This window comes from Globicephala melas, chromosome 12 (genome assembly GCF_963455315.2).
Source record: "Globicephala melas chromosome 12, mGloMel1.2, whole genome shotgun sequence".
Taxonomy (NCBI): domain Eukaryota; kingdom Metazoa; phylum Chordata; class Mammalia; order Artiodactyla; family Delphinidae; genus Globicephala; species Globicephala melas.
This window is the reverse complement of record NC_083325.1, coordinates 44184386-44205615: the sequence shown is the minus strand read 5'-3', so window position 1 is coordinate 44205615 and position 21230 is coordinate 44184386. Positions and strand designations below refer to the sequence as shown.

The 21230-nt window shown below is 37.9% G+C and overlaps 1 protein-coding gene across 2 annotated transcripts in view; it reads left to right on the top strand.

Moving 5' to 3' along the window:
- EML6 (EMAP like 6) overlaps positions 1–21230 on the top strand; it is a 320217-nt gene that overhangs the window by 201258 nt on the left and 97729 nt on the right. For both annotated transcript variants that reach the window (XM_060309467.1, XM_060309466.1), the window contains exons 12-17: positions 2303–2470; positions 3422–3528; positions 6800–6918; positions 8891–9077; positions 11075–11180; positions 18510–18603. In XM_060309467.1, the coding sequence (XP_060165450.1) occupies positions 2303–2470; positions 3422–3528; positions 6800–6918; positions 8891–9077; positions 11075–11180; positions 18510–18603 (781 nt within the window). The remainder of the gene's footprint in view (positions 1–2302; positions 2471–3421; positions 3529–6799; positions 6919–8890; positions 9078–11074; positions 11181–18509; positions 18604–21230) is intronic.

Here is a 21230-nt window from a genome sequence, read left to right as displayed (position 1 = left end):
TGGGAGTAAAGAGCACTCAGGTCGGGCAGTGTAGTATTGCTGTTTTAAGTAGGATGGTCAAAGCAGGGCTCACTGATAGTTTCATTTGACTAGAAACCTGAAGGAGATAAGAGAAGCAGCCATTCAGAGATGCAGGGAAAGAGCATTCCAGACTAAGGGAACACAAGTGCAAAAGCCTAGAGGCAGAAGAGGGCCTGGCGTGCAAAAAGGCCAGTGAGCCTAGAGTAGAGCAAGGAGGGAGAGAGAGGAAGAATTATCAGAGAGATAAGGCCTAAATATTGATGACACTAATGCTTTTGCAGGTTCTACTTCCAGCCTCCCAATGGTGTATGAGCTAGCTATTGCTGTAAAACAAATTCCCCTCCCTCCCAAATTTAGCAGCTTAAATCAATAATAATTTATTTTCTCACAGTTTTGGAGGGTCAGGAATTCAGGAGCAGCTTAGCTGGCTGATTCTAGCTCCAGGTCTCTCATGAAGCTGCAGTCATCTGAAGGCTAGACTGAGGCCAAAGATCCACTTCCAAGATGCTCACTCACCTGGCTCTTGGCTGGAGGCCTCAGTTCCTTGCCATGTGAGCCTCTCCATAGGCTGCTTGAGTGTCCTTATCACATGGTACCTAGAGATCCAAGAAAGAGCAAGGAGCATCTGCACTGCCTTTTATAACCTCCTCTTGGATGTCACATACCTTCATTTTTGGCATACTGTGTTTTGATTTGTATCAAATAATTTGTAGACATATTTTTTCCAGCTTTACTGAGATAAAATTGACAAATAATACTGTGTAAGTTTAAAGTATACAACATGGTGATTTCATATATGTGTATATGTTGTGAAATGATTACTACTTTAAAGTTAGTTAACATATCCATCACCTTAGTTAGTTACCCTGTGTGTGTGTGTGTGTGTGTGTGTGTAGTGAGAACATTAAGATCTACTCTCTTGGCAACTTTCAAATATACGGTATTATTAACTACAGTCACCATAGGGTACATTAGATCCCCAGAACTTATTCATCTTATAACTGAAAGTGTATCTTTGACCAGCATCTCCCCATTTCCCCCTAGGTCCCTGATAACTGCAAATCTACCATGTGCTTTTATGAGTTTAACTTTTTTAAAAAATTGTGGACATTTTTTAAACAATTCCAAAGAGATGGGTTAAATCATCTCTGAGGAGGGTCTAAAGGTCAGGGCAGCAAAGAATAGCCCAACAAGATCTATAGAGATATGGGAAGAATATATATTTACTTCATAATTATTGAATTATCATCAGCCAGCATTTACAGTTGACCGGAGTTGCAATCTGTTTGACTTTATTAAATTACCAAAACTGATTTAGGAAACTCTTTGAAATGGGCATGGTTGCTTTTGAGACTCAAGTCCTTCCTTTCCCCTTCTGTGGCAGCATTCCCCCTGTCTTTTTATAATAAAACCTCACCTGGTCAGAACACGCTCTCAGGGAAGGGACATGTGGCAGTCATTTTCGTGTACATATAAATTTAAATCATTACCTCTCCAGTGGGTATTTAAATTTTAAACATGTGATACTTGAAGAGATGGCCTTTTCCCCCATTAAAGAGATTTCACTTAGAGGGGCTGTAATAGGTAGAAGTATTTCTGAAGGAGGGATGGTGTGCTTGTTGGCCCCAGAAATCTCTCACAGTCTTTGGGGTCCTAGGTCTCCACATGAGAAGATGGATCTTGCTTATTTCCATGAGGGCCTTTATGCTTCTATCTACTCACCATACACTGGAGACTTTGCTGCAGTTATTCAACCACAAATAGAAGTTCACATAGCTTTTCTGTTGCATTCACTACCTGGGGATGGTGTTTACTGAGTAAAGCGATCAATTTAAGAGAAAAAAATTCATTCTCCCAACTCTACATCTACATGACCCCAAACAACAATTTTACTCCCCCCGCCCCGCCGCAGAAGTATTTTCCATTTCCCAGTTAAAGGATTGCCTGTTGCATCTTGTATTTAAATAAGAATGTGTAAGATATTCATTCTTTAGCATTTATTTTCAGAATCAGTGAAGCAGTGGGTGTTATTTGGAACAGGTTCAGATGTGTCTTTAGACACAGGGCTTAAATTTTAAGACCCAGTTTTAGCTTAATCCATACTGGAATGATTGAGATAGCTTTTGGAGCCTTTGATTGTTTGTTATTATATATAAGATTGAAATTATATTTTCTAATATACTTAAATCTTTTACTTTTCAACATGAATAGAATGTAATTTTTTAACCAACGGATTCTATTTTTTGCACAACTAATCTTCTCCTCAAAAATATCTTTTCAGGAGCCAAATTTAGAAAGTATGTGGGTCATTCTGCACATGTCACAAACGTCCGCTGGTCTCATGACTTTCAGTGGGTATTAAGCACAGGAGGGGCTGACCACTCGGTTTTCCAGTGGAGATTTATTCCAGAAGGTGTCAGCAATGGCCTGCTGGAAACAGCACCCCAGGGTAAAACCAGTAATAATTTTTCAACATCTATTTATTTTTCAATAAAAATATCAAAGAATGGTCTAACATCTCTTCTGAAGGTAAAGAGTTAAAGCTGTTTTGAAAAATTCGTTCCTACAGTAAATTTAACATTAAAAAAAAAGAACAGAAAAAGCTTTTGAGATATGGGCCACTTGAGTATGGGTCAGTTGGATAATTTCCTTCAAAGGATTTTGCTTATACCAAATGCAAGTTGAAGGTCTAAGGTTTACATGAAGAATTAACTTTTGAGAATAACACGAACAGATACATCTCGGCCTCCTTAGACTATTCTAACAGGTGGCGGGTCTGCTGGGTCAGGTGACAAGGTAACATTTGTAATAGAAGTTGCCTCCTGAACGGCATTCAGAGAACGGTCCACAATCAGGGCCACTGTGTTCCAGTTCAATGGATGTGTATAGTCCTTTAATTTACTGTGATATTGGCAGGAATGATCATGTAATATGTGAGGAGATGTTCTTATTGGGAGGGGTTCTGCAGCCATTTTGACCATGGCAATTACCAGCATGGGTGGGCATGTTAACAGGCTAATGAGGATCTTTACTGAACTGAGTGGTTGGATTTCTTTCTGTCCCAGCCTTCTCCTTGGGAAAACCTAGCCCCCTGCCCGCCCCCTTTTTTCCCCTTTCAAAGCAAGATTTAAAACCCAAAGATCTGTTATCTAATAGAAGTGTGGAAATAGTGGGGGGAGTTATCCTAGTCTGGTAATACTCCTGAAAAGGGGGTTAGAGGTATGGTGAACTTAACAAAAAGATGAAAAAAAAAAGATGTTTTAAGAATCTACAACAAATGAAAACTATGGTGTAGTTATTTTTATTGACCTCAATAGGAGAGAAAAAAATTTTTAAATAAAAGTTTTAGCCATTTAAAGTCTCAGAATTTCTGCTTGTGTCTCACGGGGTGTTTCTGCAGAAGGTGGCTCCGATTCCTATAGTGAAGAATCTGATTCGGATTTATCTGACGTGCCGGAGTTGGATTCTGATATTGAGCAAGAAACTCAAATCAATTATGATCGCCAGGTCAGTAAACAGGGAGCCTCATGACAAATGCCTTTTAACCCCGAATCTTGATCTCATTGAATTTGGACATTGCACTAAAATTGGTTAATGCTTAGGCAGAAGAAAATCAAGAAAAGAATTAGGGAAATTGCCTACTTCTTATCTTTAAGTACAGATTTGAAATAAGGCATTTACTGGATCATATCAGTAAAAAATTGTTAAGTAGAGGTAGTAGCAAATTTTCAAAACGGAACCCATGACAGTTTGGGTTTTCTGCCTTCCTAGCAGCTAAAACTTTAAAATATTTTTTACAGAAAAACGTGCAAGTAAGTTACAAGATTTTTCATTTTCTTAGCAGATCATTAAAGCATGTGTTTTCTTTATAGAATAGGTATCCCTGGAGGCATGGTAGTTTGCAAATGAGCTGTTGTCCTGATTCCTCTCTTAACTTATGGAGACCGTTATCCATTTAATTAAAGTAAAAGCCCAAATACAATGCACATTATCCTTCCAGTCAGAAATCATCTTTAGTAGAAAAGTTGGACAATTACAACCAAATTTTTTGAAAATAGACACTTAATTTTAGCACTAAATTGTGTGTATTAAAGGGCGTAATCCTTCATTGGAATCTGGACAGGTATCACCTTCTTAATGGTGATAACCCTAGGGATTCTGTTTTCTTCCTAGTCATTTAACAGAGGTATGTGAAGCAGATTCCATACGTGAACATGGAGTGAATAAGATTTCAGACACAGCAACCGTCAGTGTTGCCCCATGGAAACTTACCACATAGGCCTGTGGCAGCTGCCATGTATCAAGTGTCTCTATGGGGCCACATCCTGTGCTTTACATACACCGAATTCAACCCAACAGTAACCCCTGAGAGGCTGAGTACTTTGCCCACATCCACATTGCCTGTAGTGGGTATGGGCTTCTCTCCAAAGTGCACATTGTGCGTGCTACTTGGCTTTGCCTCTACATAAGCTCTGAATGTACAACTTTTCAGATGATGACTTTTTTTCCCCAACCCATAATTGTCACTCACTGATTCAATATTTGAAAAATTAGGTTAGTACAAAAGTAGTCCAACTGATGGTTTAGGTTAACTTCAAGACTAAATCGGTTTGACTGTGTATTGTATTATGCTATAAAACTGCTAAAGATAAAGATTTGAAAGGAAATTATTAATATCATGCAAATATTACACCCTAATATCAAGGGGAAATGGAATTTAAGCAAAATAAACACACAATTTAGGGAAAAAGAAATGCAATTTTTTTAGTTGGGATGTTTCTATTTAATAAAAATAGTGCTAGTAAAAGAATGAAAAGGAATGACTCAATTGAAATTCATGCCTAGGATTTATATATTCTCCCTGACATCTTACTTTCTAAAGCTTTCACCTAGATTATTTAATTCATGTTGTCTATATTTGATTCCTGAGTTGTTCCTGAGCAGGGAGTCTGTTCTACAGATGGGACTTTGAGGCCCACAGAGGTTATGAGACTTGTTCAAATAAGCGGTAGAAATGCCAAGACTAGAATTCAGTTCTCTAAAGTAGTTGATGAGCTGATGAAAGCATCATGAATTCAGATGAATAATTATCATTAGATTTTAAAAGCTTAGTTCACTGCATCTGTAATAGACAAGGCAGTAGTGAGATATCTTCTGACTTCCGTTTTTTTTAAACGATTTTTGGTCAAATCCTAAATATGAATTTCATTATAATATTTTCATGATTTTTTTGTAATGTAGTTTGATTAAATGAAAACTTTCCTATATGAAGATGAGAAATTATGAATCGTATTTCATTTAAATGTGTTAAATTTATATCTCTTGATTGTAGGGTATAAATACATGATAGACAAAATTTTAGCTACATGATTTTATCTACATTTAAATTATCGAGAATGTTCTCTCAGCCAGCAGCACATTTTAGGTCCTAGGTTAGACCAAGAGCTTTGCTCTGTATCCCAGAGTCTGATCTGAAAGATTCATGAGGTCATGAAAGAAGGAAAATTCCAAAGAGTGATCACCATGATTCATGTGGCCCACATTTTACACATTTCTGAATCATCAAGAGATTTCTTGCCTTAGAAGAAATCATAACGAAATATTTAAATTATATTTTATTGATAATTTTATTTAATAATTTCCTTTATCAGAAAAGTAATATATTTTCTGGATATAAATTGATTTAGAAACATAATAGCAAAATTTTTTTTTAATTCTTTTAAATCTCAATGACTTAAAATATACTTCAAGTTAGTTTTGTTCATTAGAAAAAAGTAAAATTCAATCTCATGTCTTATGTTCTCAATTTTGTTTGTCTTTTCAAAGAACCAACTCTTAGTTTTGTTAATCTTTTCTATTGTTTTCCTACTCTCTATTTCATGTATTTCTGCGCTAATCTCTGTTACTTCCTTTCTTCTGCTAACTTTGAACTTAGTGTCCAAACTAAGTCCAAACTTTTTTTCTAGTTCCTTGAGGTATAATATTAAGTTCTTTATCTGAGATCTTTCTTTTTCCTTAATGTATATGTTTATTAGCTACAAAATTTCCCCTGAGAAATGCTTTTGCTGTATCCTGTAAGTTCTGGTATGTTGCATTTCCATTTTCATTTGTGTCAAGATTTTTAAAAATTTCCTTTTTGATTTCTTCTTTGATCCATTAGTTGTTGAGGAGTGTGTTGATTTCTGCATATTTGTGACTTTCCCAGCTTTCTTCCTGTTACTTATTTCTACTTTCATACTATAGTGGTCAGAAAATATACTTGATATAATTTCAGTCTTCTTAAATTTATTGAGCCTTGTTTTGTGGTCTAACATGATCTGTCCTAGAAAATGTTCCTTGTGTGCTTGAGAAGAATGTATGTTCTGCTGCTGATAGATGAAATGTTCTGTATTTGTTAAGATATTTGGTCTGTAGTATTGTTCAAATCTGCTGTTTCATTATTGATTCTCTGTCTGGATGATTAATCCGTTGTTGGGAGTGGGGTTTTACAGTTCCCAACTATTATTGTATTGATATTTATTTCTTCTTTTAGTTGTTAATATATGCTTTGTATATTTAGATGCTCTGATGTCAGGTGCATAAATATTTACCATTGTTATATCTTCTTGATGAGTTGACCCCTTTATCATTATATAATGCCCTTCTTTGTCTCTTGTGACCATTTTTAGCTTCTTATGTTTTCAAAAACTTGAGTTCCTGCAATTAAAGAGAATGTCAAGACATTAATATATTTGAAACCTGAAGAGTCTCTAACTAAATGTTTCTGTTACGCTTGAAGGTTTACAAAGAAGATCTACCTCAGCTAAAGCAACAAAGTAAAGAGAAAAACCATGCAGTGTCCTTCCTCAAACGAGAAAAGGCTCCTGAGGACAGCTTGAAACTCCAGTTCATACATGGGTGGGTGGTCTGTCACCAATCTTATCACCTTGTCGTCCTTCTTCTCAGTGCTACCCCAATTCAGGCTGGCTCTTCTCTCCAGTTTGCACTTACCTGTGGTTAATATTTTAACCACGGCTCTCTGTCCAGTTTTCTCAGTGTTCTATGGCCATCTCAGTGTGTGTATCTAGATTTTTCACACTTCATGTACTTTTGTGTTGCATGTGTTACTACCACTCATTATTATTTCATTTTATTCTCTCCATCTCTGCTTCCTTTATCCCGTAACTCCTGCTCTATTCAGCTGGCTTTCCCAGGACAGTATTTCCTTCAAATGCTTTTGTTCACGTGTACCCCAAATAATTTTGAATTTTGAAAATCATGTACAACCTTCCACACTTTAAGTTAACATCTAAGCTTTTTCAACCTAAGCTTAAATGGTTGTGAAGAATATATCTTGTGTTTTATGAATACTCACATTATTTATTTAGATGGCTCCAGTGGAACCCAAATGCATAGATATTTGATTCCCATTATCATCAATATCGCAAATACATGAACTCATATTTCTATTCTACTTCTCCTACAGAATTTTACCCTAATATAATATTTTTATGCTTGTAAGTCTTTTATTGATTACCCTGTCATAACTTCAACAAGGAAAAAACGTATCTATATGGTCAATTTAAATTTAATTCTCCGTGACCATAAGTCTCTAACTCTGTGCTGTCTGGTACGATATCTACTTGTAGCCAACGATCACTTGAAATGTGGCTGGTCTGAATGTGCTCTATGTGGAAAATGCACACCAGAGTTTGAAGGCTTAGCATGAAAAAGAAATTTACCTCATTAAAATGTTTTATATTGATTACATGTGGACATGATAATATTTTGGACATAATGGGTTAAATGTTCTTAAGTTTCATCTGTTCCTTTTTTTTTAATGTGACAGTTAGAAAATTTTTCAATTACCTATGTGACTCACATAATAGTTCTGTTGGACAGTGCTACTCTAAGCATTAACAATTTTTTTCTGGATTTAATTATTGTTATAACTATTAGTAATAAATAGCTGGCCAAATCAACATAAATGTAGTACAAATTCTGATAGTTATTAAACATAAGTAATTTTATTGGAAAATTTCTTTTAATAAGATAGAATTGTTTCAATGAGTTCAGATATATGTGCATATATATTTCTTATTGCTAGAGGGTAACAGTTTAGCATTGAATCTATTCCAATTTTTCACTTTTTAATGTAAGCGCTAAGAAAGCTTATTCATATCTAGCTACTTAAGTAGATGAGAACAGAGGCAGTTTTATCACAGCAACGGTGATCAGTTCTTTAAACTCCTCTTTGTCATAGACCAAAAATATGTGGCGTGATTTTGATATATCACACAAAAATGTAGTTTAGTGATCCATCAGCTAAGAATTCAGTTAAATCACTGTTCAAATTTGTTAAAAGCAAAGAATTGGAAGTCACTTGACTTGCAAAAGGATTTCTTACCCAGTTGTTAGAGTTATTCACTTTCAACATCCATCCGCGCTTGTACTTGTTTTGGTGTCCCTGGAAGGTTTGACATTCCAGGGTAATATACCATAGTAAGATTCCCGATGGATGAGAGGAATGACTTCCTAAATTGGGAGGAAGGCGATTAGGAAAGGGGAGGTGGGAAAGGAAAGCCAGTACCTCATCACAGGTGTGTTCTCAGACTGGTCAGTTTTAAGAGAAAGCACATATGGTACCTGAGGATCTGGAAATAGATTCTGTTAAAATTATCAGTGTCCATTTGCCTCTTAGAAAGTCATCACATGCCCTCAGAGGTCCTCATACCCCCACTGACGATCACTGTCCTAGGCAACTGTGGAGACACCTGGGTTCTGCTTGTCCATGTCCATATTAACATGTTAACTTTATCTTCTCACAACTTCTGCTCTGTTCATTCACTGTGCGTTCAACGACTGTGCATCTCTTGGACCTGTGCTTCAGCTATAGAGGCTATGATTGTAGAAACAATCTGTTCTACACACAAGCTGGAGAAGTGGTCTATCACATTGCTGCAGTTGCTGTTGTGTACAATAGGCAACAACACTCGCAGAGGCTGTACCTGGGACACGATGATGACATTCTCAGCCTGACCATCCATCCAGTGAAGGACTATGTGGCCACTGGGCAGGTATATATCTCTCCTGTAAGATGGGAGTTTAGCCAAAGAGAGAGAGGATTTAATTTTGAATTCAGCTTACATATGAGAAATTCAAGAAATACTTGGTAGAAATAAACCTAAGGCAGGAAGCTGAAAGTGCAGTGAATGCTGGATCATTTCATGGTGGTGGGAGAGTCAACCAATACATTCCAGCACTTTTGGGAAGGCTTTGAGGGATTCTTATTCTCACATGATGATATCTATGAATAGGATTAGGTAAAACTAGAGTATTGTAAATTCCATGAAGTCTTAATGTATTTTCCTCATTACTGTTTACCCAGAACTTAGTATATCCTAGGTACTCAGTAAATGTTTATTGAATGAACCATCTTTTAATACTACTGTAACATCCAGTGTATAGTTATTTTTGTAAAACTTAAAGTCATATGAACTGTGGCTAGTTTATTATACTTTAACCTTCAAAAAACTAAACTTTATATGAACCATTTTGGAATGCCAAACTTCGGATTGAGTCTATAATTGAAAAGCTGCTCAAAATAGAGCCCTGTAGTCAATCATTTTGTGTGGAAAAGGAGGGGGATAGAAGTAAACTCAGTAAACAGAGAATCTGTTAAACTCAGATTTATTGTCTTGCTGGTAAAGCAATACTATTGTCAACAGTATTTTCAGTGTTGTGCTCTTTTCTACCAATGTATAGGTTACATTTTTGTTCAGTTTTATCATGGGCTTTTAACTGTAGGTAATACCTCACCTGATCCTCAACATCTAAGTGGCAAATTCCAAGAAAATTTTTGACCTTATGAAGGTCTTTTGACCTTATGAGACAACAAACTATTTCTGAGACTTGACATACAGGAGGTAAAAGTGTTTGAACAGGGTTTATAGCCTGATGTTCATGAGATCCATGGATGAAACTGAGGGCCTGACGGGAGTCAACCCCCAGAAGTGTCCATCTGGGGGGGAGAAGAGTTCGTAGCTCTTATATTTGTAAAAGGATTACAGTCCTCCAAAACGGAAGAGCCATTAATTGAAAAACTGGTTTGCTGCTCCTCCAACGGCAAATTAGACCATCTATTCTGATATTAAGTTTTATAAGTAATTGATCACTACTTTGCCTTTTCACTCTTTCCTGCCCCCTCCCCCTTTATTGTCTTTCTTAGAAACAGAAGATGCTTGATTCATGGGTGTTTAATAGTCTTCCTTTGAAAGAAAAAACAGAGATTGGTTCTTTACGTAAACCCCTGAGGAGTTACCACACTCCATACTGTAATTGGGAGGCAGACCAGTATGCCAATAGCCACTCCAGGGGTAACTTAGCCTCCATAGGCCAGTGTAGGAGTTGGCCAGACTCTGCTCAGTTATGTGCATGGCTTTATGTCCCATTTTCCCTTTTAGAGTCATCATACCCAAAAGGGTTTTTTCCCCCTATGCATTATAAGTGAGGAAAACCACTTTAGTATTACAGTTTTCTCTGTTGTTGGGAATTGGTATGATAGAAGCTTGTGTCCCCTTGAGGAGAAGCCACCTTAATGACAGAGAGTTAAGCCATGAAACTTTCATTTCCCAGGGGGAGAAGTAGGGCCAGGCCTTCTTGAGGCGGGTAAATAATTGAGGCGGGTAAAAGAGCTCTGAGGATAGTGCCATGAAAACATACAGCTGAGTGGAATCATGTGTGGAGTTGAGAAGGCAGAAGGGAAGGGTAGAACTAACTGACAGAAACAAAGCACAGTGGACGTTTGAGCTAGTTTTAAATATCCCTTAACTGGGAGCCATGTACCAGGTTAGATTCTGCTGGCACCCACCTTGATGCCAGAACAAGACCCTTAGACCCTGTGCCTCAGTTTCCTCATCTGGAAAACAGTGGAGTTGGACCAGATGGTTTCCCAGGGTCTTCCTACTCTCCAAATGTGTGGGTTTTGATTTCTGAGCAGCACTTGACTCTAAGGAACAAAATCATTCTTATTATAGTTTATAATTAGTTAATAACACTCATCCTGTAATTTAAGGTTGGGAGAGATGCTGCTATTCATGTGTGGGACACACAGACTCTAAAATGTTTGTCACTGTTGAAAGGACAACATCAGAGAGGAGTGTGTGCGCTCGATTTTTCAGGTAAGCACCAGTTTGCCACTGGAGTCATTGACAGATGCTTCCATATTTACTTTGGGTTTGTTTTTTTTTTAAAAAAAGATCCTTTTATTTAGTTTAGTCCTGCTTGTAAGGAGGTAAGCCCTTCATCTGTCAGCTACCCAGTCTTAGACTGGAAATCAGATGTGTGAATGTGATCACACCTCCTTTCCTCATCTTCCTCATTTTCTCTCTCCCAACTCATTACCCAGAGCTCACACTGTATTCTGCATTTGCTTGAGAGAGGTGAAATCCAGAGCAGCTGTTACCATTGAAAGACTTAGTTGCAAATGTCTGGCAGTGACTCAGAACATCAGTTTCATCTCTCCAAATAAGTGGGAACACAGCACCTGTGATTTAAAATGTAAAGAACTAGAGCGAGGGGTGCAAATTCTCTGCAGAGGTCCACTTTACAGCACTGGTGTTTTGGAAATAAAATTTCATATTGAAAAATTAGAACTGAAGTTTCCATCTCCTTAATTTAAAATTTTAACACTGTGCTGTTAAAAAAAATACTAACTTATAAATATAATTTTCTTTAGAATAAAACCATTTCTTTATGCTAGAATTGAAGAATGAGGGCCTATCGCAAAAGGTGTTTTTAACCTAGAAATTTTTAATAACCCCAATGTAGATATTAGATCTGTAGAAAAAATTTCTAAACTTTCTACAGAAAACTGATTCTGTAATTTCCTTTTTCTAAATTTCGTTCAAATGTTTAATATGTGCAATGTGTATAATATTGGTTGTTAAATTCCATTTCACAACCCCAGTCTCTCTCTTATGTACCTCCCTCTCTACTCTCCTAGTTCAGGCCCGAACTTCCTCTAGTCTGTGCATGGTGGTTATGCTGGTCTCTGATTCCATCCCCACTTTGTCCAATCCATCCTGCCCATTTCTGGAGTCTTCTGGAAGTGCAATTACATTGCTACCACATAGACTCCCCTTGGTTGACTGATTCAGGGCTGAGCCCATGTTTGGACATTCATGGCCTTCTATGATCTGGCCTCAACCTTCCTTTGCAGTGTTTTCACCCACTAACCCACTCGTGCTCCTTTCCGTCTACCTAACTATAGAACCTAAATGCATTCCTGTCCTTTTTGCCTGTGTTCCTTTGCTCATGCTGTTACCATGTGTCTGTTCAAGTCCAACCATCCTTTAAGACCAAGCTCAAAGTTTTCTCCTCCATCCTTCCAGGGAGAAATGTCCTGTCCCTTCTTCTGTATCCCTTAGCCCATTTGTTGTCATTGCTCTTGTGGTACCTGTTAGAGTCTATGTGGTATAGTAGTTATGTGTCTTAGCAGCTCCTATGCCCTTCTCAGACAGTAAACTACTCATCTAGCCCGTCTCTCTGTTCCCCACTGCACATGCTGTAGAGACACAGAAGCTACTCCAAAAACGTGAATGAATGAATGAATGAATGAATGAAGTTTTGCTTAATGCTCTCTGTCTTGCCTTTCACTACTGCTACTAGAACTTCACATTGTAAACCATCTTTGGATGAAAGTTATCTTTATTCTCTGACCAATCACATGGTACAGATTTGTGTGAGTGTGTCACATGCTTATTCTCATATGCTGTAACCTACTATACAAATCTGAGTTGTTATATCACTATTAGAAGTTATTCAATACTTTGGTTATTGAATTAGTAAAAATCAAACCTAAATTGTTCATACTCTACGCTGGTGGGCATGTGAGGTACATAAGGCATGAGGAGCAAGGAAGAGAGAATTACTTGGCTACCACCTGCCAGTTGAAGGCCCAGATAATGCACCTGATAAACGGTGAATACAAAGTCCTAAACTTCCAGGAGTTTGATGTACATACAACTTTCATAAGTGTACCATGTATCCTTGATAAAGCAGTAAAATCTAAAATGAAACTATAATTTGAGTTCAAATAAGATTCTATTCCAAAGATGTGAATGGATTTCTGCTTTTTTTTTTATTTTAACAGTTCTACCTGATGGCTGAACTGTGTTCTTTTCCTAAATTAACTTGCTAGCGGATACACATGTGTATACTTAATATAAAAATTATATTAATCAGTATGTTCTAGAAGAGTGGTAAGATACCCATTAAATAAAATAATAAAACCTAAATGTGCACTAGGTTATGGAGACTCTCATATTCATATTGTCAGCAACTTTGCAAATTGACTCAATAATTCTAGTAGACAATTTGGCACTGTTTAACAAAAGCTATAATTCAAAATGACAAGTATGTGGACCATGTGTATTTCATACACATTTCTATGTATCAAGTTAAGAAAAAAAGTAGAACTCAAAGTATCTACTCACTGATTTCAACTGAAATGTGTGTATGTGTATTAATGTATAAACAGTGGCAGGAAATTTAGAATACTAGAAATAGAATTCAATAATCATCAGATTATTTTTTCTAGAGAATTGAATAAATTTTTGGTTTTTAAATTTAGGAAAATCAGAAGAACCAACTCATGCTGAATATGTTTAGAGAAGAGATTAGAGGAATGTTGATCAAAAACATTGATTATGAGGCAAGTTAGTAGCAATAAGCTGGTACCCAGTAACTTGATCTCTGCATTTCTGAGAGCTTCCGTCTCTTCTGGGCTTAGTGGTTTTATAAAAGGAAGATCGAGAAATTAGCTGCACTTAGAAATCTTCCCCTCGTAAGGCAGCCCCTTACGTCATTGCCCGGGATAGAGAAACCAGGCACTCTGGAAGAGGCCGAGAAGCTGATTCTGTCACTGCTTCTAATTCCCATTTTGGGAAAATAAAGAAATGCCCAGATATAAAATACTTTCTGCATAAAAAGGATATTTCAGTTTTAACAATACATTCTCTATTCCCCAGATAATAGTCACTAAGGAAGCGCCCATTTATGCAGCAAATGTGGGGTTTTTTTGTTTGTTTTGTTTTTTGTTTTTTGCGGTACGCAGGCCTCTCACTGCTGTGGCCTCTCCCATTGCGGAGCACAGGCTCCAGACGCGCAGGCTCAGCGGCCATGGCTCACGGGCCCAGCCGCTCCACGGCACGTGGGTTCTTCCCGGACCAGGTCATGAACCTGTGTCCCCTGCATCGGCAGGCGGACTCTCAACCACTGCGCCACCGGGGAAGCCCCGAATGTGGTATTTTTGATTGTGGAAAATTATATTTTTGTCTCAGAGTTGAAATACGATGTTAATTTATAAATGGCAGAAAGGAAGCTAGGTGATAGTTTGAGAAGGCGCTAACATTAAGGACCATTCAGGAAGTAAGGAAGTATGTACTGTGTTTGATCCATCACCGTGTATGGTTACATGCAGATGAACTGTGGTTGATTGATCTTTGTGGTCTCTATGGCCCTACTGAAGGTGTGACCTGAAGCCTCTTTGGTTTAATTTATATTGATAGTAGTACCTTGTGTTATAATGATATAGCTTTAGTCTTAAACAGATGCCTGCACCACTTTATAGGCCAAGAATGTAGATACAGAGAGTCTGGTTGTATGGCTGCGGTAAAAGTCAGACAGTGGCAGATCCAGAGCGAGGACCCAGGTCTCCTGGCTCTCAGTCCCGTGAGAAAGCCACCAGGCCTGGGGCCGTCAGCTGGTGGAAGCCGTGCCGGCTGTGCTCTCCCTCTCGGTCCTCCTGCCCTTTCCTGCCCCTGCCCTCCGCCAGGGCTGGTGTAAACTTTTAGCATGAGAGTCGTACCTGGACCACTCATTGTGCCCCCCTACTTCCTCACTCCTTCTACCCGATGGCCAGTGCCTCCAGCTGCCTCCACCCCCGCTCTCCAGTGTAAATGTGGTGTGGGCATGGTGGTGCATAGAGGCTGCCACGTGCAACAGCACCCTCGTGAAAAGAGACCCCTGTCCTAGAACAGCCATGAGTCAAACACTTTCATGAGCAGGAGTATCTATCCCTTCTTTTTGGATGCTTGCAGTAAAGTGAGGAGTTCAAGTCAGAATGCTGAAAGAGAAGATGATTTAGGTTTCCCAGTTTAACCATGTAAACAGGACACCTACATTGGTTATTACCTAGCTGGTGGCCCCATCTGAGTGCCTCAGCGTATCTCCACACCCACCTGTCTCTTACACGTCAGCTTATCTTGGGGGGTGTTGTGGAAACCTGCCGATAACAGAAAGAAATTAGAGAAAGAGATTGTCATGGAAATACAAAGCGGGCAAATGATGTGAAAACTAGACAGCAGATAAGCAGTTACACCTAGGACTTTAGATTAATCTATTCTTGCCACTCTTCCAAAGCAAACAAAAAAGATGACATTTTTAATCAAAAACATTTCTAACAACATAACCCATACCTCTAAATTATGTCAACTAGAAAGAATGAATTTATATTGTGTCACTTAATTGAGCAACTCGTTGTGGATTTATTTTCACTGTCTGGGGAAAACAGAGCCGTCTTTGCTTCTGTACTTGCAGACAGGAAAGTGCTTCCACATGAACAGAAAACCAATTAGAAAGGGAAATGTTCAGATATAAATATATTCTAGCCTAAATATCATCCTCATATTTTTAAAAACCTTCATTGAATAATACTGATTTCCACAAGGGCACATCTAAGACTAGTGTGATTTCATTGTGTCGGTTCCAAAAACCTATGCATTTTTTATGAGCCCTGAATACAGGACCAACTTGTAATTATCTGAGTAAGATATTTCTCTTTCTAATTTGCCCTTTACTGTTGACATTAAGCTCCTTAGAATTATTTCTGGACTATGTCACAAAATATCCATAATTAATACATACTGTGACTGGAAAGATTTGAAAGGACATTACTTAAACCCTAAAAATATGGTTGAAAATCAAAAACTCTGACTAAATGGTCAAGGAACAATGGATTTTCAAAGCTAAGATCAAGCCTCTGTGAGGGGAAACAAAAACTCAGAAAAAGTTAAAGATAGCCAATTATATTTCCAAACTGTGTGGTATGTAGAAATTGCCCACACCTGCAGAATTCAAGAAACAGTCACCATCCTAAAGAAGAGGTATGGTTGTTGAGGCACCTCTAGATTTGTTCTGCTGCTTCATTGTTACTCATAGTCACAAACTGGGGTAGAAAGGTGGTATAACTGGGAAGACAAGCTGATGGGGCCTTGCAGAAATTCCAATAAAAAGAAGCAAAAAAAAAAAAAAAAAATCAACTTACCCTGAGGACTTCTTCAAAAGACATAAAATGTAAAAAAAAAAAAACCTATCATTTAAAATGTGTGGATGTTTGCATTCTAAGAAAGGCATACTAATATAGCTACACAGGTTACAAAAGAAAACAAAATGTAGAATTAACAAATGCAAAAAAAAAAAAGAGACACTGAATATCTGTGCAGTGCTTTTGATTAAAATTTTTATATAACAGAATATTCCCATTCCCTCTGCACCATCCGTAGGCATATTCCATTTTTATCTCCCAGTATCATCAGAATTCATTGAAAACCATCTCAGTACGAGGGTCATGTTGGAAATGTGATACAAGTACTGTAAGTCTTAAATAAGAGTTTAGGATCTAAAAAGGGAGAGAGAACTCTCTAATAAAAATAAAATCACCAAATACAGAGACATGCTAATATGGAAATGTAACCAGGCCACACCAAGAGGTACAGGAAAAGTGATGTTGCTGGTAATGAATCGGAAGTCATCACCAGTCCCTTCTCCCAAATGCATGAAAAGACACGGGGCACAGTTTAAAGCCTGGTAACATTTAAGCATAAAGACATATTGTGATTGAGAAGACACATTTGTTTATAATACTCACCTGGTGGTGATTTAGGCCTTTGTCAAAGTGTTAATGTCTTCACCTACTGTAGTCTAGGAGCTTGAAAGGGTTAATGTAACTTTCAAATCCTTGCCTCATACTTGGTGGTAGTAGAGGATTGGGGAGGATTTGGTTTGTTAAGCCAGGCTCTTACTCTCCTTTTTCCTCCAGAAAAGGAGCAGACTATGGTTCCCAGTTGGTCGGGGGAGGGTCTCTGGAACAAGTAAGGGCACCCAAGGGTTGGGCGTTAGTTAAGCAGCATTTGGGGAGGGTCACCAGATATAGCAAATAAAAATACAGGAGGCCCAATTAAATTGGAATTTCAGATAAGCAACAAATAATTTCTTAGTACAAGTATGTCCCATGCAATATAATTGCATGCAATATAACATTGCAAGGGACATAATTGTACTAAGAAATTATTCATTGCTTATCTGAAATTCCAATTTGACTAGGCTCCTTTATTTTCCCTGGCAATCCTAATTTGGCATCTATCCCAGGGCTGTCTTTGAAAATACCAGTTGAAACCCTGAGTGGGCTGTGGAAAACGGTTTATCACATACTCATGTTTCTTTACCCTAAGGCCATTGGCTGTGTGTGGCCGGAGAATACACCCTGCTAAACTGACCCTTGGTGAGCTTGGCCAGCCGTCTCGTAGCCCACTCCAGGCTAGGGAGGAACTGCTGACCTGAGATGTTTCTCCTGTGAAGCTTTGTGAGGAGGCAGCAAAGGAAAGACTTACTGACTGTACCTCTTCTTCTGTCTTGAAATGAGAAAGCAAATTAACTATTTTGATTTCAAATTCATTTACATATCATATATATTTTTTTATTTTGGAAAACAACCTGTCCGAATTATTGATAGTGTTATAAATAATATTTAATACTAAGGGAAAATGTTCATCATATAACAAGTAAAAACAATAAGTAATAGTATGTTCATTATGATCCTGGTTTTGTCTTTTCAAAGCACGTTTAGGTAGAGAAACTGATAAGGATATATATCAAATGTAGGCCTAGAAATTTGGATGATTTTTAAATTTCCTTTGTCGCTATCATCTAAATGTTCTACAACAAGCATATTACATTTGAAATAGGGAAACTAAGACATTAAGATTTTTTTAAATTATAAAGTCATCTTTTGAAAGAATTTCCAAGTTAGTTTCTATGATGCTCTTATTTTGGAGGGTTGAACAGAACCAGTTGTTTTTTTTTAGAGCGCAATAGACTGAGTCACAAAGTTAAATGGCTCTTCTAGTAAATGTCATGAGATTTGTCTGACACAAAATAAACAAGGTTTTGGTGACTTACCTGAGAAGCTCCCCCCAGCCCTGTGTCTCAGATTGGAATGTTGGGTCAGCGATTTAATTCAGCAACCAGTTATTATACATTGAGAACCTCCGCTATTAGTAGTTATGCACTTCATTTAGTGAGGTCCCCTTAGTGTATTATTCTCCTAATGTATTTGAGCCTAAATAATATTCTTAAGATCAATTTCTTGTTCCTCTTTACAGTATATAAAATGTTGTGGTTTTTCATTGAGAAATGAGTCATTTGACATTTGTGTTGTTTTCATACAGCCGATGGAAAATGTCTGGTGTCGGTTGGTTTAGACGATTTTCACAGTATTGTATTTTGGGACTGGAAAAAGGGAGAAAAGATAGCCACCACCAGGTAAGAAGCTGCCGAGGTCTTAACGGCATCCTGCCAATGATCACACTGCAGTAAAAGTTAATAGTTTGCATTTTCTGGTAAGATTTCATCTTCAAACTCAGATGAAGTTCCCATAGAAAGCTTAACACCTAAGTAAAAACATATTGTAATATTTCATGGTGACAAACCTGACATAGAGGAATTAATGTTTCTTTCAGGCAATTGGAATATTCTGAAATCCTTTCCAGAGAGTTATTCATCACTTTGCTTTTAGTAATATATGCATTATCTATATCAAAGCTTCTTCCCAGCAGTAGGAAAGCAGCTTTCCTCAGACTTGTGCCTTGCCCCTTGTTTTTCCACTATCTTAGCATCTAGTGAAGGACTGTCAATATCACTGGAGTCAGAAGTTCCACTTGTCATGAGGCTGCAGCATGCAAGAAAGGAGGCCTGGCGTGTGCACCTGCCACTTGCTTTCAAAGCAGGCAAATTGTTGCCCTAATCTCCCCATCTTATAAATAGACCTTCCAAGACCACCTGCTATTTATAGGCCACCTGTCCTCCCTTGCCCCAGCCTCCCTCCCTGCTGAATCAGCCCTAAGTCTGAACAGTACTTTCCACTCCTGCTTACATTGGTCTTAGCTGTTTGCCCAGCCATAGTCGGAGGTCAAAATAGTTGGCCGCCAAGGCCCAGCAATACAATTTGTTGCCCAAGGCATGTTATCAGTTTATCTCTCTACTGGTTCTTCCCTGCGTAAACCAACTTCCTTTTTATCTGGCACCATAAAATCATTTTTAGGTTAATGACTTTGAACCCGAATATTCACTTTTTAAATTGATATTTTAAATTATATAGGAAAAAAGTGTTTTTTGGCAATTTGATTTAATGAATGAAAACCTATAGATTGCTGGAGACTCAGAGGAGGAGCAAATGGAGCCTTGAGGACTCCAGCTGACCGTCTTAGGAGAGAAAGAGGAGCTTTTCTGATGACTGCTACTGAGATGGAATTCTTGGCAGCAAATGACAGCTCATAAATCCGCCTACCCAACCGGTTTTCCTTTTGCTCTCTCTAGTATTCCTCACAGTTATACCACTCCCCACTAATACTCAGATTCAGCTTCTAATCGCAAGTCCGCTTTCCTTCTAGATTAATGTACTGAATTTTACTTTAGTATTTCTGATAACATATCATCTGCATTACAGATAATCTCTGGCAAAGCACATGTCTGCATTTCAAAAGCAACAGAAACGCAATTTTCCTGCTAGAAAACCCTCTGCACATGTGGGTAGCTCACCTGTTATATATCAGAAACAGTAATAGAAATGGAAGAAAGAAATATTTATTAATATTTTAGAAGTATATATTTGATATGTTTGGTAGTGTTACTTCTATTTAATTAACACAAATTGACTTAACACCATTATGTTAATAATACAGTTTATTTTTAGAATTGTTCCCAAGCCATATGTCACATTCCCCTAACAGGACACCTGCAAGGTTGTCTTCAGAGACCAATTCTGCAATTGTAACATTCACCATTGCTCTATCCAAAGAGTATCAGAGATTGTTAAAGTTCTTTGGATGAATACTAGATTTTTAAATAATAATATTTATACAATATTATCAATCATAAATATTTATGTAAATAAGTAACCAAACAAATTAAAATTCTATTTATGGCCTGAGATTTAGGTGCTTAAGTAGATAGAAACTTTAAAAACAGGGACATGAAAGAAGTGACAAAGAAAAAGGAGTAATACTTTACCAGTGGGACCTTACTGACCTTACTGACTCCAAGGGTCTAATTTACTCTAAGAGGATGGCTGATTCAGTGACACCCCTCACTCTGCACTTCTGCGTCTCACTCACGGCCTGCATCGCCACTAGCAAGGCTTAACAACAAACCTGCTTCCCGCAGGTCGTGCGGTTCTGGCAGGTAATGTTCTGCAGTAGCACCCGTCACCCAGGATGTGAGATTTCCCCATGGAGGGAGGGGCACAATGGCTGTGATGGCATCACCGGCAGTACCGCTGCTGCCCAAGGCTAACGTGGACCCCCTGCACTCAAAAGCCGCCCTTCAGTTGGGAACATGTTTAAGTGAACCTATGTTTTTATCAGCTCAGAGAAATTAGAGAAGTTTGGAATTGGCCCATAAAGATCTTATTACAAGATCTTGATGAGACTTGAATCAATCTCTTTGCACAGTTTTTTTGGATCTTTGCTAATTTTCATGAATGACCTCAGTCCCCTCCATTACAAATGAATTTTTTAGTCTCTTTTTCCTTTTAAAGATTGTTCAGATTTTAGTCTAATATACAAGCAACCTATGTAATAACCAAGAGTAATCTCTTAAGGGCAGTAGTGAAATAGCCTGATATCAGCGTCAATCAGGGCAGAACAATGAGATAATTAATCAGGCACCTCTATGTCCCTTTATTTAGATTTCCATCACACCAGTAACATGACTGGGGGACAATGGCTAATTATTATTGACAAGCTTCATCTCAGAAGTTTGAACAGTGGGGATATTAAGCAAAAGGTACAGTTATCAAGTTGCATAACAAGATTACTTCAATGTTAGTGAGAAATAGTTGTGCTACTAAAAAGCTTAGGGACAAAACATAGGCCCACATGGAGCAGGTACAT